Source organism: Heteronotia binoei, chromosome 1 (assembly GCF_032191835.1).
Source record: "Heteronotia binoei isolate CCM8104 ecotype False Entrance Well chromosome 1, APGP_CSIRO_Hbin_v1, whole genome shotgun sequence".
Lineage (NCBI taxonomy): Eukaryota > Metazoa > Chordata > Lepidosauria > Squamata > Gekkonidae > Heteronotia > Heteronotia binoei.
In genome coordinates this window covers 129,341,779-129,366,644 of record NC_083223.1, presented here as the reverse complement: position 1 = coordinate 129,366,644, position 24,866 = coordinate 129,341,779, and the positions used below count along the sequence as shown (strand labels likewise).

Here is a 24,866-nt window from a genome sequence, read left to right as displayed (position 1 = left end):
CCTAGCAGCGTGAGAGGCAGGGCTTAATCCTACTCCCATACCTTTTTCTTGATGCAATTTACTCTTTTATTCCAGAGCTATTTGCCATATGGGGGAAAACAGATACTCATGTGACAGCTATAGCAAATAGAGTTGTGGGGATAGCCCTAGTCAGAAATGAGGAACCTGTCAGCTTCTGTGTCGCTAGAGCTGCCCTTCTCAATGGAAAAGATCTCCAGGTTGGGTTAATGAGTCAGGTTGGTGGTCGGAGTCTTAGTTTTTCTGAGGCAGGTGGTTTCTTAGAATGACCATCACTCCTACTCCCAGGATCTTGGGGGGAAATAAGACCAGGTTCTCTCTTTCCCTCCCATCTTTCCCTTGCCCCTCTCCTGAGCTTCTCCTCACTCCACACCCTTCTCTTTTATTCCCTCTCATCCCATGTCTTTCCCCCCAAGCCAATCCCATCACCCATACTCATCAACTTTTGGAGTTACAGCGACTTCCGGGGAGGGAAGCTGAGTTGTCTCTCGTAACGGGAGCAAGCTGAAGGTCTTGTTCGGGGTAGTGGAGGGCAAACCAAAGCCCACTGCCTACCTTTCTCAGTGAGAGAAAGGTCCAAGACTTGCACTAAAAACTTTAGAAGAGATTTACCTTGGCTGAAAAGGAGCTTTGGAGAAGGGTCCTTTGAGGCTTTGAGGAGTCTCAGAAGTTTGCAAAATTATCGTCTGCAAGATCTCTCAGAGCCATGGATTTGGCATAAGCTCGTCACGATCCTAACCTTCTGGGACATTTTTAAACAACTAAAGTCTTGGAAGACCAGTGGAACTTGGATAAACAGAGGAAAAAAGGTACAGAAACTCTTCTTTCACTCCGGAGCTATTTACAGACTAAAGAGACGTTTTAAAGGTGGAAATAAGGGGAAAATATAAAACTTGCAAGTAGAAGAAGGGAAGGGTGAAGTTTGGACTATTTTGACATAAAAGACAGTGTTAAAAACTGCTAAAAATTGAAGAGAAATCATTGTTGTGTCTACTTACGATTTGTGGAATGTAAACAACCATACTGCGCAGGAATATACTGGAACAGTCCTCTAACTCTACTGAGCAAGACAGGAAGTGCGTCAAGCAATCTATAAGGTTGAAGGTGACAGAGACAGGAAGCAGTAAAGAAAAAAGCCTACTCTACATCATAGAGAAACATCGGCAGCCATTGCTGGGAGGTCCAATTTAAAACATCGTTTTAAAAAGATTTGGGACTTTAAAAAGTGACAGAAACGACAGGGAAAAGGGTAAGAAGATAAGAACTATTGACTACATTATTGGTGGGCTCCTGGGGTGATTTTAAAAGGGGAAAAAAAATCTTTAAAAGGAGAAAAAATCGCGGCCGCCATTTTGGATTTTTTAAAGACTTTTTTGTTAAATATCTTTGCTTTGGGGGCTCAGAAACCAGCGAAATTGGGCTTGCTGGAAAGGGCAAGCCCTGCTCTATTGAACCTGACTGTCAGATTTTAAATTGGTGAGGTCAAAAATTTCGTCATTTTTTTAAAGGGGAAAAATTCTTCAAAAATTTATATCTGGGCCTGGGAAGCTCAGAAGAAAACAGAACAAAGTTTAATTGAGAGAGAAAATTTAGACCTTCTGAACTTGGTAGTCAAACTTGCAAATTGTGCGACGGAAATTTTTGATATTTTAATTGCATCCCCCTTGCTCTTTGCTTAAATGTCAGAGCCCAGGCAGCTCCGAACAAGAGCCCTTTCATTAGAAAAAATGCAAGACCAAATGGAGGCTATGGAAGCCAGGATTATGAAAGGAGTTAAGAAAATGATGGAAGAGTTGAAGAACTTACTACAGTGATTAAAAAAGAAGTGGATGACCTCAAAAACCAAATTGGGAAAATAGACAAGAAAGTACAGGAGGTGGAGGAGAAAGTTAAAACACATGATACCACCTTGCTGAAAGTACAAGAAAAAGTGACGATTCACGACTGCAAATTAATGGAAAATCAGCTACGTTTGAGAGGAGTACCTGAGGAAGAGAATGATGATTTGAAAGGATATATAACAAACATAATCGCAGAATTCTTAGAAGAAGACCCTGATAAGACTAAAAGCATGTATGATCACATGTATAGAGTCAACTCGTTATATGCCAAAAAAAATAACTTACCAAGAGATGTGGTTGTAAGATTCATGACAAAGGAAATGGTGGGAAGGATTATGAAGAGAAACTTTGAACAATCATTGATAGTAAGAGGTAGCAGAGTGAGAATTATGAAGGAGCTACCGAAAGAAGTGATAAATGACAGGAGAACATATAAAAAGTTGACAGAAAAATTGAAAGACAATGGCACAAGGTATAGATGGATAATCCCCGAGGGTGTGAGCTTTGAACTTCAGGGGAAGAGAGTCACGATCACAAATGCCCGAGAACTGAGGAGATTTTTTGAAGAAAATAAAGAATTTGCACCATGATGGATTACAAACTATTGTCTTGGAATGTTAATGGACTAAATTCACCACAAAAAAGAAGGGCAACTTTTCATTGGATTAAAAAGCAAAATTGTAATATAATTTGTTTGCAAGAAGTCCACATTAAACAAAAGGATTATAAATTTTTATGGAACAAACAATTGGGAAGGGAATTTTTTTCGTTAGCTGACCAGAAAAAAAGGGGAGTAGTTTTTTATATTAAACAAGACCTGGAGCCAAAATTGGTATTTAAAGATAAGGATGGAAGATTTGTAGCAGTGGAAATAACATCAAATGGGAAAAAAACGCTGTTATTGGGACTATATGCACCTAATGGTGCAAAAGATGTTTTTTTTAAAGACATTACACAACAACTAGATGAGTTGACCTACGATCAAATACTCTTAATGGGAGATTTTAATGGAACAGTTGAGAACTCATTGGATAGATCCGGAGGGAAAAAAAATAGTGGAAAAGAAGGAAAATTGCCAAAGTCTTTTTTTGAATTAGTAAAACAGGAAAATTTGGAGGACATATGGAGAAAGTTTAACCCTGAAGTGCGGGACTATACGTTTTTTTCTGCAAGACATAAGACATTTTCTAGAATTGACATGCTATGGGGAACCAGAGATTTAGGCCTCATAACAAGAAAGATAGAGATTTTGCCTAAAATTGGCACTGACCATAACCCAATAATGTGGATTACAAAACTGTCCAAAAGATTGAGAAGATGGAGATTGAATGAAGACTTGCTACAGAACAAAGAAACAGTGACTTTCCTAGGAAAAGAAACTAAAGAATTTTTCCAAGTGAATGATAAAGAAGATATCGATTTTCAGACGGTCTGGGATGCTTATAAAGCAGTAATGAGAGGGTTGCTGATTACTTTGAACAATAAAGATAAAAGGGAAAAAGAAAAACAACTACTGGATATTCAAAATGAAATAAAGAAAAAAGAAAGAGAGCTGAGGAAAAGACCAGGGAAAAAGAAAATTCTAAGGGAAATTTCAATATTGCAAACTCAACTAAGACATTTATTAAACAAAGAAGTAGAATGGAATTTGAAAAGGCTCCAGCAAAAATCGTTTGAAGGAGCAAATAAGACGGGGAAATACTTGGCGTGGCAGCTGAAAAAAAAGAGGGAAAATAAAATAATTAATAGAATTGTGATAGATGAAAGAGACGTAGTTACTCAAGAGGGAATAAAAAGAGAATTTTTTAAGTATTATGCCAAGCTGTTTAAAGGTGCTGAAGTAAAGAGAAAAAAGATAGACGAATATCTACAGAAAATAAAAATTGAGCCATTAACTGAGAATATGAGAAAAATTTTGAATGACCCAATTGAAAAAATAGAAATTGAGGCAGCAATCAACGTGATGAAAAATGATAAAGCTCCCGGGCCAGACGGTTATACAGCCAAGTATTTTAAAATGTTTAAAGATGAATTAATACCAAAATTACAGAAGCTGATGAATGCAATAAGAGTCAAAGGGAAGGTACCAAATACATGGAAAGAAGCTGTTATTTCTTTGATACCTAAAGAAGAAAGAGATGTTACAAATGTGAAAAATTACAGACCAATTTCACTTTTGAACAATGATTATAAAATATTTACAAGAATTCTGGCAGAACGTCTTAAGCAATATTTGATAAATTTTATAAAAGAGGACCAAGCCGGTTTTCTTCCCAAAAGACAAATAAGAGACAATATTAGAACTGTTGTAAATATTGTAGAATATTATGAAAGACATCCAGAAAAGGAAGTAGCGCTATTCTTTGCGGATGCAGAAAAAGCATTTGACAATTTAAATTGGGACTTTATGTTTGCAGTGATGGAAAAAATGGAGCTTGGAGAAAGTTTTATAAGAATGATAAAGGCAATATATTCTGAACAAAGTGCAAGGCTGTGCATCAACGCAGATCTTACAGATGAAATGAAAATTAGTAAAGGTACCAGACAAGGCTGCCCGCTTTCGCCATTGCTGTTTATAATGACTCTTGAAATTTTACTAATGCAGATTCAAGAAGAAAAAGATTTAGAAGGACTACAAATAAAAGGATTTACCTATAAATACAGAGCATTTGCAGATGATATAATGTTTATAAATGAAAATCCTTTACAAGTTACACCTTTGTTGTTAATGAGAATACAAGAGTTTGGGGAGTTGGCGGGACTTTATATAAACAAAGAAAAATCAAAAATCTTATGTAAGAATATGCAGAAAAATAGACAACAAGAACTACAAAGACTAACGGGTTGTGAAGTTACCTCTAAGGTAAAATACCTAGGGGTAGAGATAACAATGAAAAATATTGATTTGTTTAAGAACAATTATGAAAAGCTATGGCGTAAAATAGAAGAAGATATGCTAAAGTGGAACAAGCTCAATTTGTCACTGTTGGGTAGAATAGCTGCAGTAAAAATGAATATTTTACCAAGGATTATGTGTCTGTTTCAAACCATCCCCATTGTGAAAGATGCTAAGCAATTTGATAAATGGCGAAGAAAAATTTCGGAATTCGTGTGGGCCGGGAGGAAACCTAGAATTAAAATGAAAGTCCTGATAGATGCGAAAGAGAGAGGTGGATTCCAATTACCAGATTTGAAACTGTATCATGAAGCAATTTGTTTAGTATGGTTAAAAGAATGGATAACGTTATTAAATAAAAAACTTCTAATGTTAGAAGGCCATGGAAAAAAATTCGGCTGGCATGCATATTTGTACTATGAAAAAAAGAAGATGGACGGTCTTTTCTCTCACCATTATATAAGGAGTAGCTTATTAAATGTGTGGATAAAGTACAAGAAATATGGTGATGAGAGGAGACCTTTATGGATAGTGCCGGCTGAAGTGATAAAGTTAACGGCCAAAACAGTCAAGGAAAAACAACTATCATACAACCAGTTACTAAAAATACAAAGCGGGAAAATAGAATTGAAAACTGCAGAAGAACTAAACTATAAATATGATTGGTTTCAAATGCAACAAATAAAAAGTTTGATGGAGAATGATATCAAAGCTGAAGGAATAAGGAAAGAACAAACAGAAATGGAAAGAGTTCTGCTTGGAGATAATGAGAAATTAATTTCAAAAGTGTACAAATTACTTTTACAATGGGCTACAGAAGATGAAGTAGTGAAATCTCAAATGATAAAATGGGCAATTAATGTAAATAAAGAAATAAAGATGGAATCTTGGGAATATCTGTGGAAAAATTCCATGAAACTCGCAACATGTCATAGTATTAAAGAGAACTGTTTTAAGATGATGTATAGATGGTATATGACTCCAAAAAAATTAGTAAAGATGAACAATAAGATGCCAGATAGGTGCTGGAAATGTAAAAAGCATGAAGGTTCTTTCTACCATATGTGGTGGACTTGTGAAAGAGCTAAAATGTTTTGGCAAATGATTCAACAAGAGATATCTAAGATCCTGGGATATGAATTCAATAAAGAGGCAGAGACTTTTCTGCTGGGATTACAAATGGAAAAATTTCCAAAAGAAGATAGAACATTAATATGGTACTTGCTCTCAGCTGCTAGGACATTGTATGCGCAGTTGTGGAAGCAAGAAAAAATACCAGAAAAATGGGACTGGATTATGAAAGTTATGTCATGGAGTGAAATGGATAAATTAACAAGAAAATTAAGAGACTGTGATTTAGAACTTTTTAACCAAGAGTGGAAGAAATTCAGAAGATATGTAGAGAAAGAGTGGAAAATAAAAGGACATTGGACAATTTTTGAGGATTAAGATTTTTAAGATAACAATATAACTCTTGAAGGGGGTTCTTCTTCCCTATGTTTCTTTTTTGTTTCGTTTTTTTTTTCTTGATAGTTAAGGGTACCTTTAATATCTGTTTTTTTAAAGAAAATAACACTGGCGGGGGTCAAGTAATTGGGGGAGGGGTGGGAGAAAGTAAGATGTGGGGTAGAATGATGGTCTTTTTCTTAATATATATTAAGCTTTTTATAAGTTGTAGTTATAGTTCTACTACCATATGTTACTAATAAAAAAAAATTGTTTATCCAGAACTTTTGGAGTTACAGCTGTGTCTTCCTCGGATGCCCTCTCAGTCACCCCGGAGGAGCCGGTTCTGACTGGCTCAGAGCAGCACTTTCCCTCCTTGCCCAGCTGGAAATTCTCCCCAACAGGTGTAAGGTATCCCAGGGTCATGGGCTTGCGTGGTTGATGCTCCTGCCCCTTCGTCATTGGGAGAGGCAGTTGAGGCTTTGGGACTGTTCGGCCAGTCCACTGCCAGGTATCTGCCAATGCTTCGCACTCCTGCAATAGACTTGGGTTTTGAAAGGGGGCTTGGCAGCGACCTTGAGCTGATGAAGTTCAGCTGCCGGGCCTTGAGAGCCAGACAGGATCCTGTAGTTGCTTCGGGTTTTTTAAAGCAAAACATGCAAGAAGATTGAATTACAGATGTCTGGGCGAGCCAGTGTGGTGCAGTGGTTAAGGTTGTTGGACTAGTATATGGGAGACACAGGTTTGAATCTGCCATGGAAGCTTCCTGGTTGACCTTGGGTCAATTATATACTTTCAGTCTAACCCACCTCATAGGGTTGCTGTGAGGAGAAAATGGAGGAGGAGAATGATGTAAGCCACTTTGGGTCCCCATTTGGGAGAAAGGTGAGGTACAAATGAATTAAATAAATACATGGCATCTGATTTGGCCTTTGTTACATATAGACCAAGGCCATCTATGTTCTATTAGACTATGTTTTGCAGTACACACGTAACACAGTTAATGAGAGAATGTTAGCATATACACACTAAGAAATATTTGAGTAGGGTCTGAATGAGTGAGCCGGTTGTCAGTCCTGTTGTCTAAGATAATGACACTGATTTATGGCATATCATCCAATTTTAAACAAGCATCAAGTATTCATGATTTGCACCACACTGTAGATATAGCACATTCACATCGTATCAGCATCCTAGAATTTGAAGTGACAGCCTCCAGCATTCTGTAAGGAATTCAAAGAGCTAGGTTTGACTTTAAAATCCCAGAACTTTTGTCCAAGCATATCTATCAGTCCAGATCCTTCCTTATGAATCATCATGACAATGTCCACCAGTCGCCATACATCACAGCTGGTTAGGTCACTGATAAACTGAGGGTTTTTTGTAGTCTACTTAGGCGCACTAATGGCCTGTGGATGAAAAAAGGCTCTGGGCTAGCATAAAACACGATGTGATTATTACAAAAGTTTTTCAACTTTTGTAAAAGTCATGTTTGTAATGACTTATTTCTCTTTCTGGAATACACATTGGTAAACTGGAGCCCTCACCAAATAATGAAACTTGAGAAGTTGGAGAAACAGCAATCAAAAGTCAGGTTTCTTGCCAGGATTCAACTCCCTAAGGATTACTTGAACACAACTGTCACTATAAAGATGGGAAGCCACACACTCAGTTATCTTGCCTGCAATCTGATTCCCTCCTCTTTTGTAGTAAGCAGTTGTATTTTTGATGCTGCCATCTTGTTGAAATTTGAGGGAGAACAAACAGAACTGAGATCAAACCATGGAACAATATGAGGAAGTTCTGTGATCAGGATCTCCTATGCGTTTTGTTTTAAAGTTTGTAGGCTTGGAGAAAAGGCATGGCACCTGAGTGGGGACTAAATCTTTCCCCTCGTACAGCTTTACTAATGCAAATTGTCCTTGCCCTCTGGGGCAAACAGCTACTCAGGAAGATAGCATAGGAGAAAATATTGCCCCCCCATCTGATCTGATTTGATCCCCTCCTGTAGGTGGAATTGATGTGTTTTTTTAAAATGCAGATCATGAATATCTGATATATCATCTAGTTTGACTCTTAACCAAATAGTTTCACCTTACAAACTAAACTGCAACTAACTGTATGTTCATACCACATATATACAGAAACCTTTGCAGTATGTATGAGGTGTATGAGGATTCTGCATGAAATAAAAGTTATATATGTACAACCTTGTTTCAGCTAAGTTACATTAAGTTACATAAGGAATGGACTTCAGTGAAAGGTTGAAATAAGAGATATTATCCAGATGCTAGATGTCTATGTAGGAACAGAGTTGTCCATTTGAGTAGAAAAGGAGTCAGTAGGAAGAAGAATATTTGGTTAGAACTTTGTTTCATTGTTAAAATTCTTGACTGTGTATCAGATAGTTGTAAGAACAGCTCAAAGCAATGGTATTAGTAATGCTGAGGAATTATTCATTTAGTAAACGCCTCCTTGAAACTGTGGGGTGCAAACTGAAACAGACAGAGCAGAATGGACCTCACAGAGATCTGAGTTGTGGATCTTGCTTTTCCCTGGATGGGGAGAAATCCTAACCTGGTCTCCTGCCGTTAATTATCTGCCTCACATAAGTTCCTCTCCAAGCAGCCTGTATTGTAAGCACAGCAGCTTCTTCTTCAGGTGTGGAAACTTGGTTATGCCACTGAGAAACACTCATCTCTGTCGTCACTAAAAAAGAACAATATGGAAGTCATCTATCAGAGAAACTGTATCACTGTTAGGTTTGCCAGAAAACAACAATTTATTAAGAACATTTGTACGCTGCCTCACCAAACCAGTGCAAGGCAGATTGCAACAATAAAACAAAGCATGAAGCAAACATCAAATAAAAATAAACTACACTGACAGTAGATATCAATTAAACAATCCATACAAATAAAAAGCACCAAAAAGCCAATAAAAGCCAAGGCATAAAAGCACATAAAATGGAACAATCCAAAATGATACAGATAAACATTTCCCAGCTTGTGAGTGCTGACTCAAATGGTTCTCTGAAGGCAGTGAGTTGCAGGATTTTGCAGCTTTATTGTACATACTCTTGTTTTAAGTGGGTCTCTATACCATGTGAATTTAGACTTGTGGGTCACCATGCCAAAACATTTGGGAACTAGGGAACAGATAAAACAGTCCTTAGGCTAGCACTCAGGTTTTTTCTGCCTCTCTTCTCCCATGACACCTCCTCCCCCAAAAGCAAGAAAGATACATGATGTGTTGCCATCTTCAGCAGAAATGAGAACTCGTTCTCTCATTCATGTGCACTTCTCTAAACAGAGTTAATCTCTTATTCAATAAAAAGTTCATTATTTGATACTATGTGACATCGCTATGATAATTTAGATCATGTAGTAAAATCAGGGAGGGGTCTCCAAATGTTGAACTCGCAGGCCTACTGGAATTTTGAGAACAAGCAGTGTGTCTACCACACAACAGCTGCCATGGGAGTAGGGACCAATCACAAAGTGTTGATAGGTTTCAAACCAAGAGTCCTCTTATGGTGAAGCCAGTTATTTCTAAATGCTTGTGCCCTGTTGAAATAAAAGTGATGCCTTCTGGGATGTTCAGAAGCAACTCTTTGTCCAATTAAGTTAAATTTATTTATTTTATTTATTACTTTACATTTATATCCCGCCCTCTCCGCAAGCGGACTCAGGGCGGCTTACAACATCATAAAAACAATCAATTCAATAAAACATATAAAACCATAATTTACTTATCAATTTTAAAACTATTAGCGCTGTCCAGGATTAGTTCTTTGGTTTGGGGAAAAGATGGTTTAGTGGAGAAGGAAGTAGGTATAGCAAATACATTGAGAGGCACCATGGCACCCATGGGCATTTTGCTGAAGATCATTATAGTAAATAAATATTTAGAATAATCACTGCATTCAGAGATACACGAACTAACTGAAAAGATGTTTTACTCCTAGATATATACCTTTGTGTTATGTGTGGTTTTTTACATAACATATAAAATGTCAGTGTTTTTTAAAACCAAATTCTGAAATAATGTGTGCAGTCCCTTTTATGAACATTCTTTATAATATCTAATCTTCTTGAGACTCAATCACATGGCACATCAAGTCCAAAAATCAAAATAAGTACTGGCACTGCAACCTGATAGCCTCCTTATTTCGACAGACACTTACCACTGCCAGTCATAAACATACTTGGAGTTTGGAATAGCACAGTTTATAAAAGAGATATACTTTAATTTTCTGGCCTCCAATCCAAGCTTAAATTACAAAACATTGTCCTTGCATAAAGAATGTTAAGTTACCAAGCAATACTGTCACCACTATGCTGAGCATGTGTCATTATGCCATTAATAGAATGGGGTCATGGTTAAATAAGAGAATCTTCCTATATTCCAGGAGGTTTGTGATACTTTTTGTATTTCCCTGTAGAAACTGAAAATAAATCAGTGTCACAATGTCACTGTAAATAATCCATGATTTTTTAAACATATGGTATCATGATAAATTCCCAGAGAAAAATTAAGTCATGGCAAGATATCAGGGATGAAGGAATAAATATTCAAAGGTTGTTATATCACTAATTAGCTTCAAGATTAAAGAAGGTCATAAATACTGAAGGTGGAGCTTTAAGAGAGATGACAGAGTTTGAACAGTTGATCACAAAATAATATTTTTTTGCTATGCCTCTATCATAGAAAGTGCTTAGCTTGGAACCTCCCAACATTTTGAAGAGTCTCCCAACTTTGGGATTGGTTGAACCTCTCTTGCTCTACCTCCATGGCAGCCATTTTGTAGTTATGCCCACTTTTGTTTCTTGCAATCCCAAAGGTTTTCACATGCTCAATTTGACTCAGAAGCATAGGCTGGTTAATACTTTTTTGTCTAGAAGAAATATGACTGGAAGGGGAACACAATAGTCTTTGGCACTGGATAATTTTATAAGGCTGAGGTTAATGTTCAGTTGTAAACATTTCTCATGCAAGATGATGTTTTTTCCCTTTTTTGCTCAGGAGGGACAAAATGTCCCCTGAACCATTTCCTTATTTCTTACTTTTTCCAAGCCTGTTTGCAACCTTGGAAACCTTTTTTTTCCTGGTCAAATTGGTCTCCTCTTTTCCTGGTTCAAATTAGTCTCCTCTCTTCCTGTAAGCACCATGAAGCTATTACACAGAGAGATTTGGATACGTGCAGATGGCATGGAGGGCAAATCAACCTAATGCAAAGTGAGGGCAACTTCCTCACTTTCCATTAGCTGTATTTTTTCCCTCAATGGCATTGACACATAGCCAGTTCTCACTGGGCATGTGCCAGCTTTGCACGAAACGAAGAAACTAATCTGATCATTAAAAATTATAACGATAGAGTGCCAATGAGAACTTTAAAGGTGTTTGTCTTTGGAAAATACTGCCCCAAAGGAGATAAGGTTGGTGCTACAGCCAAAAAAAGGTGAAAAGAAAAATAGAGATATTTTAATTTCCTTTAAGCCCCCCAAAAAGTGGCCAAAAGAGTCACAGTTTGCCCAGCACAAAAATATTGATGAAACATGCCCCCTCATTCATCTGAACTCTAAAATTTGACACTATTTGGGGAGGGAAAATGGAGGATACGGTTTCACCTTATATTTGATTTGTTCCATTCCTTCCAGTTCTCCACTTTTGTCAGATGACAGTCAGGTGTGACAAAAGTGCTGTAGTCTGACATAAATAGAGTACTAGCTTTTTAAAATATGGTGAACAGTGTGCCAACAGCAAATAGAGAGAAATCAATCTCTCATTTAAAAATGAAAATCAGGGTAATACAACAGAAGTTGTTGGCTGTAGGTCCAGGATACACAAAAGAAAATTCTTCTTTGGATAGTGGAAATTTAGCTCATAGGATTCATTTCCACGAGAAATATCCTAATACATCCGTGAAGTTTTGGGGCAAATTCACAGAAGATGAGTCATGATTGCCAAAAAATGGAATCCCCAAGTTCAGAGGCTATATACTAGTAAATTTATTATTTATTTAAATCACCAGATTCAAGGAACAAATTACAGGAGACATTTATTCTAGCACACCTGGCTGGCCAGAAAAAGTACACATGATGGGTCTTTGATGTAGTCTAAACTTGAAAATTCACATCTTACAAACCAGATGCAATGTATTTACACTCAGTTTGGGAACATAAAAAAGTTATTTTTCACTAAGTTACTTTTGTATTGAGTGCCAGACACATGTCTTGCAAATTCAGGTAAGTGATGCGCTTTGTGTCAGGGACTAATTAAAATTGCAATCCAATTAAAGTTCAAGAAGGTGTATACACACACACACATTATTCAAATATTTCTCTGGTCTTGCACGCTGCTTGCATGAGTGTATTGGTGTTGGAATTATGGAACATTCTAGGAGTACAGTAAGAAATAGTGTTTTTGAGCACAAAGATACTTTAGCTTTTTTAAAAAAACCTTCGGGCAAAAAATGTAAAGTTTAATTTGCTCTGAAATTTTAGAGTACATGCCAAGACCATGACAAATATCCACAGATGCTTATTCTGTACATTCTGCACACACAAATCATGGCTGGGTCCAGTAGCGTAGTGGCTACCTGGCCCACACAGCACTGTGTGGGTAGTAAGTTTCTGGTAGTTACTACTGGGCATGCCCCTGATGAGTCCTCGTCCACCAGGGACATGACAGTGGAATGGGGGCTGAGACCTTTTACAGGGCTGTTTTGGTCTCCCAGTCCACGCCTGTTTCCTCCCTCCCCGCTGCCATAGTACTGCTTTGTCTAGCAAAATCCCAAAGCCATTAAGAGTTCAATGAGCATTCTTTTCTTAAAACTACAGGTGTTTCTGTTATTTGGAGGCATTTAATCTGTGTGGGTGGGTGGGTGGGTGTAAGATTTCAGGTTTTTCTGCAATTCTGGGACTTCCTTCAGATTTGTAGAGAACCCCCCTCTCTTCTCTGCCCCATCTCCATTTTGCAGCTCTATCAAATACCTTCTATAGCATGGGTTGGAAATAGTTATATTGATCCCTGCTTAATAATTGTTCATCTGCGTGACTGGCTTCTGTATTAGGAATGCAGATTTGGTGATATTCAGCTGCATTTTACCTTCACTCAATACATTATATCAACAATTTTTTTTTCTCCATACAATACCTGAGGATACAGTATCAGGCACTTCACTGTGTTTGAAATCCAAAGTGAAACATTTGTAAGCAAATTCATAGTTTGGAAGAACATTTCCTAACACTTGTTTTATCAAATGCCATAAAGCACTATTGAAAGCCTGAAATGCAAAAGAGAAATAAAATCAGCAAACTGCTATGAACAAATATTGCTAGAGTTCATACTCATAATTTTAAAATATATACACATGGATTTGTATCTTGTTAACACTCCACAAAATACGAAGTACATTTATTCCTACTAAATGAGATACAAAATGTGAAATTAAATGATCAGGAGATTTCAACTAATGAACTACATTAAAAAGCAATTGGAAGAACATGGACATTTTCTACAATTTAACAGAAAAATTAGGCACTTCTTTTTTCACCTTGAAGTGTTCTCTAGCTATTCCTGTTCCACAGAGGCCAGGAGGGCAGTGTGTTAATTCCAGACCCCTCATGGCTCTGGAAAGATCTGGCCAGTTACCAAAATTATTTAGCACACTTCCAATGGCTTTCATGATAGATGTGGCTTGCTCTATAAACCGGAAGCTCTCCTGAGGACAAAATGCATGAACAATCATTACTCAGATCAACAAGTATTCCAACAATACATTTTAAATACAATCCCCTAAGAGTGAATGAAGTTATCACACTCGTCCTCATCCTCATGCTGGTATTATTTGTTCAGAGGTCAAGACAGCTTACCAATTGATAAGTACATAGAAAAGACTGAGAAGGAATCAGTGTTATCAGGTTGTGCTTTTTGTAGCAGCATTATTGCCTTCTCTCATGGTTTGTGAAGTCAGAATACATATTTATGACAGTTACAGATACACTTGAGAGCTCCATTCCTCCCCACAAAATCCCCACCATTTAGCTACAACATTAATAAAAGCTATAGCCCAGTTAAAAATTCATATACAAATATAACCACCAAAATACCTGGAGGCAAAAAGTGCTGAAAACACAAGACTGCTAAATGGTGCAGGCTGTCTGTTGTTCAACAAAAGAAGTCCAGTATCTCCTTGGGCACACCTAATGTAGCTCTTTGCATCCTGGGCTTTGTTTTAATTACAGTAACCACATTGACTAGAATCAGCTACGACTGTGCCTTCTGGAGACAATTCTTTGTTGTGCCATTTTATCACTGCTTCAGTCTAACAATAATGGGGGGGGCATCACTTCAAACTAGATTTCATTCTTTGTCCTGTCTGAATTGCACAAGAACCAATGTTCATATTCTGTTCCTGTGTAAGCTGAATATATAATGATTAAATAGATGCTTTTTTTCTTATACTAAATGCAAAATGAAGTCTAGAATACTGCAGCATAACAGCTTTACTGCATTGCTTTCCAAAACTAAACACTGAGAGGAAAAATGTTAGAGCTCTCTAAAGTCAATAGTGATCAATGAATATAGCTCCAGTTGCTACGGTAACCACTACCTTGTCAAGACTTGGCAGAACAACATCCTCTTCACCAAACACACATGGCACCATACTGCACAGATGGATATGGTGCCCGATGGGAGAACTTGCAGTCAGGAGTAACACATGGCGTCTACATTTAAAAAAAAACACATGCACACAAATTAGCTAAATTACTTAATTATAACTGTAATTCTAAACAATCTCAATGCAAGTGAAGTTCTAATTGATTGTCTGCTTGAGTGTCAAAAGATTTATTGGGCAGAATAAAAGAATAGAAATATTTGAAATGATCCTCCCACCTGTTTTTCTCAGTAGGTCTTTGGGGTGGTTTACAAAGAACAATTTAAATAAAGAGATACAATAAGTATACAATAAACTACATTCTGGTCTGGTCCTGCATCTACTGGGGTAGCTTGCTGAGGGCCACATGTGACAATGCGCAAGAGAAGAGCCCAAGTCTAAGATAGTTTTGGCCCTGGACCTTTGGCTTATGCCTCTAGCCATGTCTGGACTTTTAATACCCAGAACAGAAAGGGAAAAAGAATCTCAGCCTTGATCTTAAACAGCTGGCTGAGACATTCCCACAATCCCCTCCCGTTAGGAGTGCTTTTGACACTTCCTACTTCCTGTTGCAGTCTACACCCTTCCTGAAAAACCATTCCTGAAGGTTGAGGAGATGTTGGGAATAGCAAGTTTTGTGTTGTATGGTGCAACAAGTAAAAAGCAGCAGAAATTGTTCTTTCTTCCGCTGCCTGAGCCATGTTTGCACAAGACAGCTACATGTGGGAGGAATTTCTGCTAATTCCCCATTCTGGCTTTTTCCCCTTTAGCATATCCCATGCCATTCCCAAAGATCACCTCAAGAACAGTAAAATTCTCTTCCACAAACTCACTCTATTCACAGTTCTTAAGGCTCCAACTGAATGAAAGAAGCATGATGTAGATCACCACCAGGCCAAATTGGCATTTCATCTATTTATTGGCATGTTATGTGAAGTAAATATTTATAACTACGTACATGTGATACTTAAGTGTATTGACTAAGAGCATGAGATGGGAAATCTGTTATTTAACTTTTACCTCAGCCAAGTGCTTTATAGCCAGAATCCAGTCACTATCCATTCAGTTTCATCCCCTATTGTGCAGTTCAGGATTAATAATAGTTGACTCCCTTGTTGTCAGTATTACAAAGATAGCAAGAAAGTGCAGTGCGGTAACTGAGAATGAATTTGGGATCAGGAATCTCCTGACTCACATCTCAGTTCTGCTGTGAGCTCACCAAGTAGCCTGAGACAAGTCTTCATTGATAATCATTGTCTGTATTGATGTTGAAAACTTTGAATAAAGCATATTTTACAATTTTTATCAAAAAAATCATTGATAATCCTCAATTTCCCATATCTGAGTCTGCAATGTGAACATAACTCCATTGACCTACCTTACAGGGTAGTAGGATAATACTAGGATTAGTAGGATAATACATATGAAGTGCATTAGTAGGATAATACATATGAAGTGCATTAAGCACTCTAAAACATTACATCAGTGCTAAATTATTTCAATTATTATTTCTTAATGGCTGTGCTAGAAAGGTACACAGACTGGCACATACCCAGGAGGGAGATTTATCATAGCAGCCTTGGTGGCATATGTATGAAGCTTTAGGATTAATTTTCCTGGAACCAGATTCTTCCATGAAAATTTTTCAACCAAAAGAAAGCCTTTGGGTATAAAGTGGTAATCTTTTTGTCCAACTGTTAAGATAAAAAGTGTACAGATAATAATATTTACAGTCATACTTTAATCATACATGATTCAGGCTCAGAATCACAAGAGCTGATGCCATAATAAATTTGTGGTTCCACAGAGCTATTGTTTTGATTGCAGCAGCTTCCCATGCCCAACAGGTCAGTTATAGCTCCTCAACACTCTGGTCCCAGTCTTACTGGACCCTACAATTTGTTGCAGGTCCCCATTTGTTTATCTTTATAGATATGTAGAACAACCCATTTTTGTTGCTTCTAAATATCATGAAAACAACCATTAGTTAATAATCAGTTTTTGAATAGTAGAGATGGGCAAAGTTAAAAATGAATGACCATTTTGGTTACTGATTCTACATTTCATCTCTGATAGAAAGCTAAATAAAGCCAAATTAGCACTTTGTATTTGAATTGTATATAGCACAAAATGTATTTCCTTAATTTTTCCTCTCAGTATATTATGGCGTGGTTCCAGGAAAATGGGTGGAATATATTTGAAGACACTACTAACAACAGCAACATGTTTTACTCAGGCAAAAAAGAAAACAAAGAAATATCCTTTTCCCTTTGCCCTCTTTGTACAGGTTAAAGCATTTAGCATACATGGGAGTATGAATGCTAGGGATATGCCTTTGGCATCTTTGTCTCAATGAATGGTCTCTATTCACGTGTGGATGAAATAAGGCCCATTAAAAGACTCTGAGGCTTAAAGAATGAATCTAATTTGAGCACCTTCCCTCACTGCACCCTTTGTCAATGTAATTTCTTTTGCATTCTGGGCAAAAAATGTGTCTCAAAAACTGTCATGTGTGTCTGTGTGAGCATGCAGGGGGCATCTTATTTTCCTCTCCACTACTATTCTCTCTTTATTTTTCTTGAAAGCTACCATAGCCTCTCCTGCTTTTCCTGCTTCATTCTCTCTCACCAGGCAACCTACCTATATATGCCCCCATGTATTCAGTTTTCCATTCTTCCCTCCTGCTGGCAGCCTCTTCCTGGGAAAGTCTGTCCCAGTTGTGCAGTGCCAGCTTCTAGGCTGGTTCAAGTTGTGTGATGGGGATCCGCACTGCAGATTATGCAAGGAATTGCAGGGGAACAGGCCTCACTTTTCCCTGGATCACCATCTTCAAACTATTTCCTTTTTTTGTCCCTCTGAAAGCCCCATATCCTCAGTTTTCCCTGTTTCCTTCTCTCCTTCTCACTCACCAACCTACCTTTTTTCTCTTCCCCATCTACAGCTATATTATTTATTTCACACATATCCCACCTTTCTCCATAATGGGGAACAAAAAAAGCGCTCACATCATTCTCCTCTCCTCCTTTTAGTTAGGATTTAACTTGTTTGTTCCCTGCCTGGCAGATCTACATTAGTTGTCAATGAATTATTAATTACTGGTTGAGAATTGTTGTGCTCTATTGAGATATCAGCTGTTGGATGTTAAGCTGAGTACACGATGGGTGCATAAGATCTGGCAGAAACAAATGGATCCTATTGGTTTCCAGAATGCTCTGTGGGATCTGATGCTCCTGGCAGCATGTCAGATGAGCTGGTGGAGGTCTGGCATAGCTGACTCTCTGAAGTCATCAACAATGTTGCTCCCTGATGCCCTCTTTGATCCCACACCAAACTAGCTCCATGGTATACCCCAGAGTTAAGGAGGATGAAATGGGAGCTAAGATGGCTAGAACAAGTATGATAGAATGAGACTGATTCCCCACTCGCCTTGTTCCAGTCTCAGTGCTCCTTTTCCTGCGGCACTTCAGCTGGATGTCACACAAGCTGCCCTGGGGCAGCAAGCTTCTCTTCAAGTTCCCTCCGCAGCAGGTAGGATCCTCTGAAAACCGATTTCTGCCTACCATGGAGAGAACTCGAAAAGAGATGGAGCAACTCATCACCCCAGGGCAGCATGTGCGAAATCCTGCAGAAGCACCGTGGGAAAAGTTGCAAAGAGACCAGAACAAAGTGAGTGGGGAATCGGTCTGAGTGTGGTTGTGACAAGGCAGCAAGAGCATCTTATAGAACACTTATGAAAATCTATGAGACGACAACAAAACTGCAAAGAAGGATTTATTTGCATCCTCCATTGCATCTGCGAGCTCTAACCCAGCATATTTAGAATAATCAGACCGCTAACTTCCCTTCTGCAGGGATCCCAAAGTGTTAGGGAACTGGATATTAGCTGTGAAGCTTTTGTGAGCTATTTCACAAAGTTCTGACATTCCACCAGCGCTTGAACTGGGAACCCTTTGGCCATCTTCTAGCCCAATATTGGACCAGTTCAGTCAACTCTCCCAGGATGAAGTCAGCAGGATCCTGGCGGCTGTGGACCCATGTCCGTCATGGCTGGTAAAGGCTAATGGATATGGAATACAGGATCCTCTGGGAGATATCATCTATCTCTGACTTCAAGGATTTTTCCAGGGACTTTAAAGGAGGCAATGGTGAGGCTGCTCTTGAGAAAGTCATCTTTGGACCCTTTGGTCCTACCCAACTACTGCCCAGTATTGAACCTTCCGCTCCTGTGCAAGGTAGTTGAGAGAGAGGTAGATGAACAGCTTCAGGTTTTCCTGGATGACTCCTCTATCCTGGAGTCATTCCAATCTGGCTTCCACCCCAGGTATAGGACAGAGATGGCCTTGATTGCCCTCACAAATGACCTCTGGAGATGCCTGGATTGAGGTGGGTCAGCACTGCTGTTGTTGCTTAACAGTAGTGTCTGACACAGTCAGTTACGATCTTATGATGCACTGCCTTGCCAATGCAAGGATACAGGAGATGACCTTACAGTGGCTGGTCTCCTTTCACCATAGTCGGGGACTGAGGGTGGTGTTTTGGGAAAGGGTTTCACTGTGTTACTTCTTGGTGTGTGGTGTCCCACAAGGGGTAATCCTTACCCCGAGATGGAGCAGAGGGACAAGCTATCTGTGTGGGCCATTTAGGGGCCAGCAGAGGCACATGGGTGCAGGACAGTGTGAGCTGTTTGTGAGGCATTCTGTGGGAGAGCAGACAGTGATGTGTCTGTCTGAGCTAAGAGGGCCTCTGAGGGTTTTAGCAGTTCTTTTCAACATTCCGAGCTGAAGTGGGTGCAGGACAAGGGGACTGAGCCAATAGGTGTGTACAGGTGCAGAGTGACAGGTGATGGGCCAATGGTTCTGGAGCACAGCATTCAACCAATGGGAGAGCTCAATTTTGCCAATACCACTACACTTTTATTATTGTAAAGGATGAACTTTGAGTCCAGGCGCAGCTTTAAGACCAACCAAGTTTTATTCAAGGTATGAGCTTCTGTGTAAGTGCCATACTTCCTCAGATGCACTGAAATGGAAGTATGTATGCACACGAAAGCTCATACCTTGAATAAAACTTGGTTGGTCTTAAAGGTGCCACAGGACTCAAACTTTATTCTATTGCTTCAGACCAATATGGCTGCCCATGGAGCTAGCTTTTATGTATGTAGTTTCAGTGCACGAGGAATGATCTAGCGAGTGGAATGGAACTAGCAAAATTTCAGTAAGAAAATTTGCTCAGGGTTTGGGAATAATTTCTTAGGTTACTTTCATTGCTACTGTGAATGCCAAGGTATTCAAAGTAGCAGCAAAAGAGCATTCATAGAGGAGATTCTCCATGCTTTCCCCTTGTACCTGCCATTCCCTGCTCTCCATCACCAGAATACTTTGTGCTTTTTTTTTTTTAAATGACAGTAGGCATATTGCTATAATACAATTACACTGTAATGATATATCTACTACTAGGGTTTTTTTTTTTTTTAAGTGTGGGGGGGAGAATGACAAAAAGTATAGCATAGGATGTGTGTGGAGAGGTGTGGAAATCCACACATCCATATGGATCCTAAACCTGCTTATAGTATGAACTTTACAGAAACACAGCATTGAGCTTGGGGAAAACCTGAAATGTGGACAACTGTACAATGTCATTTGGAAACAGCCCCTTCTGCCATTTTTAGGGGGATACAGAGCAAAATCTGCATATTAAATCCACTTTTGAATGAGTACTAGGCAAAAGCTTTGCACTCAGTAACATGCAAGAACAGGAGCGTTGAACCGGATCTGACATAAATGAGACTTTGCGGTGCTGGGCCATGAATGTAAAAAAAATGTAATACCAGGTAATGGAGATATAAACTTTATAAAGGATATAGACAAACAACTAAAGACATTATTTTTTACTTAAAATACAAACATGTTTAAAATTACTGCAGAATTTGATAACTGAATCCTCCAAATCTCCCCTCCCCCCTTAAAAGATGCCTACCTAAACTGGAAAGATGAGGGAAAAGTGAGATTTGGCAATGCAATTTTTAAAATAAAGCATCAAGGAAAAGCATAAAGATCACAGCAGAAACTTAAAATATAAACTTAAAATATTAAATGTTCTAAGCCTAGGAAAACATGAAATGGCTGGGCACTGCAAGGTTCTCCCACCTCCACCACACCATGGCTTGCCAATGTAATGTCCCTCGTTGCTTTTGAATTCCCAGGTTAGAGTACTCACTCAGGAACCTGTTCTCAGGCCATTCGGCAAAGACAAGTTAGCTCAAAACATCAACCGTTTATTTGCAAGTTGACAACTCCAGCAAGCAACAACTTAGGCAACATACAAAACTGGAAAATTAAATTACTTGAGCTCCACTCCATTGAAATTGCAAGACAGACTAAGTTGCAAGGAAAGTGTGGAATGGATTTTCCATTAAGGTTTCTGGGCCCAGATAGACTTCTCTGGGACTAGAATGACAGCCTGCAGAGTGAAATGACAGTCCCTGGGAAAGCAGAAGTGTTCTGGGATTGGAATGAGGGCTCCCAGAGTGGAATTCCATTTCCAGAACACTGCTGCTACTCTCAGGGGCTGTCATTCCACTCTGTGCCCTCTCATTCCAGTCCCAGAACACAGATTCTTTTGCTAGGGACTCTCTTGCTACTCTGGAGGCTGTCATTCCAGTTCCAGAATAATCTATCTGGGCACAAAGACCTTAAAAGAAAATCCATTCCCCATTTTCTTTGCAACTTTGCAAGCCCAGAAGAGCTTTCTGCCAAAGCAGGCAAAGGCAAGAGCTGGGAACTTTGACAGCCTCCAGCTTCAAAAGGTGAGAACAGGCAGCGGAGAGAGGGGGAGAAAAGAGCCGCGGGCTCGATTAAAGTTATGGGCGGGCCGGTTCACCTGTGCAAGAAGTTACACAAAATACTCTGAGTCAAAAAGTAAGAAATAGCAACAGGACTTCCAAAGACTTGGTAAAAATGGACACAATAAAACAGGGAAGGCAAACAAAGAAATAATATTGGAGCTCTAATTGGCTGTCTTTGAGTACCCTTTGGAGGAATCCAGGAGAATCAATATTAATATTTGCTTTCTGCTTAATACTCAGCTTACCTCCTGAATCTCCCCAGTGTACTAATGCCGAAAAACTAATTAGCATTTCAATAGGTTTCACACTGTCCACACACAAATAATAGGAGACACGATCATCTACCATCTATAAGGAGAAAAGGGATCCATGTTTAATTTCTGTTCAACATTGTTAACTAATATTTGACTTATGTTACAAACTCTGTGATTATAGGATATAAAGTGAATACTGACTTTGTTCAAAGTGTTTTCTTTAGCACATCCTTCAGCAATTAACTTGTTTTAACCATCGAAAATGTTTGAATTTCTCTTATGAAACATTTTATGTATGTTTTCCTGAACTATTGATTTTAATTTTAGGAAAACAGTACCATAACAAAGTAATTGGTTTGAGAGTTCTATAACTGAATATTAAGTAAGTACAACGAAATTATTAAATGCAACACATGCCTTGAAATCAAATTGGTTCATTAGCACAATTATGGTGTTCACTTGGTGGACTAAATCTTCGTGAACTAAATCTCTTGCAAGCTGAAATGTATTTTATATACTTATTTGGAGCATGCTAATCTACCCTCCCATGAAGGAGCTTAAGTGGTGCACATGGTTGTCCCCATCCTTTTTATCATGACCAGTGAAGTAGGTTATGCATTTTAATCCACTGTACTGCACAATGTAATTTGGTGATAACCAGGGCTTTTTTTGAGCAGGAACACAGTTCCAGCTGGATTGGTGTCAGGAGGTGTTACCTAATATGCAAATTAGTTCAAGTCAGGCCTTTTCTATTAAAAAGCCCTGTGAGAAACAATGATAATGTTGGGGGTGTGGCCTAATATGCAAATGCATTCTTGCTGGGCTTTTTCTAAAAAATACGCCCTGGTGATAACAGTTGTTCTTTGGAGTAAAGGGTTGCCAGGTCTTACCTAGATCCATTCTGGGATGTTCCTGCATGCATGCATGAAAAGAATTGCACACAAGAAGTGATGTCATCATGCCAGGCACATTGCACATGGATGCACTAGCATTCTGGCCAAAAACTCTTATGGTAACCACGATGAGCTTTGCATGATGACATAACTTCTGGATAATGTAATCACAATGATGTCGACATAAGAGTGAGCTGACTTTAGGGATCAAACCATTATTGTATCTATATTAAATTACCTTTGATCTGTTGGCAGATATTTTTAATGTCAATGACTGAGCTGTATGCTTTGAATCAATCTTTCTTATACTGGCCTGTTGTTCTAAGTAACATTTTATTGGTTAACAAAATACATTTAAAGCACATATGTAAAATTATGCTACAGTTTGCTGGTTACATAGAGATCAATAAACCATGCAATTTATACACTTACCCTAAAATCTGATTTCTGATAGCTGTAAGCATAGGTATTGGGTTTATGGAAAACATAGATATTCCTAGATGGGAAATAAAGAACAAGGTGCTTATTTAAGCATTAATTATGAACAAATCTCTTTCTTGTGCCACATTTTGTTTAATTACAGTGCTGACTCATATAGTCACTCTATCTCCTTAACAGTTATTCAGCATTGGCAGATTACAACAAATCAAACTTTGTAACTGGGAATATAATTTCTCTGTCTCTGAGAACATACAGAGAAAATCATCTGAATATTCTGATTGTGTCCCCTCCCTCACTTATGACTAGTTGCCAGATGTGAGGGTTTTCTACCAAGTGACAGGGGAAACCAGCTTTAAAACTATTTAAGTACCTTTTAAGAAAAAGGGATTTGATATTCTGTGCTTTAAGATTTTTGCAGCACTAGAGTCACAGCCAACAGTAGCTTTCATTTTTAGCCTGAACTTTTCCTGTGCCTCAGAAGCAGCATTTCTAAACACTAAAGCTGCAGATGCAGAACAGCAGTATGTACATTGTCAGTAAGACATGTTTGGTATGATTGGCAACAAGCAGGGCTTTCTTTGTAGCAGGAACTCCTTTGCATATTAGGCTGCACCACCTCCCCCCTCCGATGTAGCCAATCCTCCTCGAGCTTACAGTAGGCCCTGCACTAAGAGCCCTGTAAGCTCTTAGAGGATTGGCTACATCAAACTCTTGGAGGATTGCTACAAAAAAAGTCCTGGCATCAAGAAGCATAATAAAATACTTTAGCCTACCAAGTAGTAGTGTGGTAATGTACTGGCCTGTATAGAAGATTAACAGTGCAATCCTTTAGTTAGTTACTCACATTTAAACTAATTGAAATCAGTGAGCTCCAACTGGAATAACTGCATTGGATCACATTTGTTAGGCTTGGATCCAGTCAACAGATGGTATTGACAAATGTGGATTTTTTTGCATTATCATATCTCAGAAATCCCTTTCAATCTGCATGGACAAATAACTAGATGTGTTGGGGGGTGACTGGCCGAACTGCTCCTCCTTCCTCTTTCATCAGCAGAACTGTGCTTTTAGAAGAAGCCTCCTCCCTGCCTACCCCACCTCCTTCTTGCAACTACCCTCCACCTGTCCTTCCACCTCCTCTTTGTCTACTCCAACTCGACCTATACAGTTTTTTACCCATGTGACTTCCCCCAACTTTTGACATCATTTTTCTGGGGATTGAAAGGGGCTACTGAATGCAGGGAAAACCTCTGTGCATCTTCTGATAATGACTGGATGCATCAGTGGCAATACAACACTATAAATTAGACAACATAACAATATTTCTTACTGAAAACAAGTACAGAAATCTTCATAGTCTATCCATATTTCTTTTGAAATGGGATTCTTTTCTGTCTCAATTTCTTCCTGAGACTTATTTATCAAATAATTGCCTAAGCCAGGATCAGTTAATTCTAACAACTGAACAGCATCAGTACTTATTTTTTCAGTCGATTCATCTGTAAAGGTAAGAAAGAAATGCAGTGAGATGTCCATAAGACTATGTTCTACGTGTGAACCTAAAAGACACA

General features: G+C 38.7%; 1 protein-coding gene across 1 annotated transcript in view; it reads right to left on the bottom strand.

Annotated features, from left to right (window-relative positions):
- The window catches only part of ADGB (androglobin), a 172,964-nt gene that overhangs the window by 61,528 nt on the left and 86,570 nt on the right, over positions 1 to 24,866 (bottom strand). Inside the window, exons 15-22 of the mRNA XM_060240692.1 lie at positions 24,626 to 24,794; positions 23,287 to 23,350; positions 21,953 to 22,055; positions 16,416 to 16,557; positions 14,819 to 14,933; positions 13,760 to 13,927; positions 13,360 to 13,489; positions 8,779 to 8,910 (exon numbers count right to left, since the gene is read on the bottom strand). Of these exons, the coding sequence (XP_060096675.1) occupies positions 8,779 to 8,910; positions 13,360 to 13,489; positions 13,760 to 13,927; positions 14,819 to 14,933; positions 16,416 to 16,557; positions 21,953 to 22,055; positions 23,287 to 23,350; positions 24,626 to 24,794 (1,023 nt within the window). The remainder of the gene's footprint in view (positions 1 to 8,778; positions 8,911 to 13,359; positions 13,490 to 13,759; positions 13,928 to 14,818; positions 14,934 to 16,415; positions 16,558 to 21,952; positions 22,056 to 23,286; positions 23,351 to 24,625; positions 24,795 to 24,866) is intronic.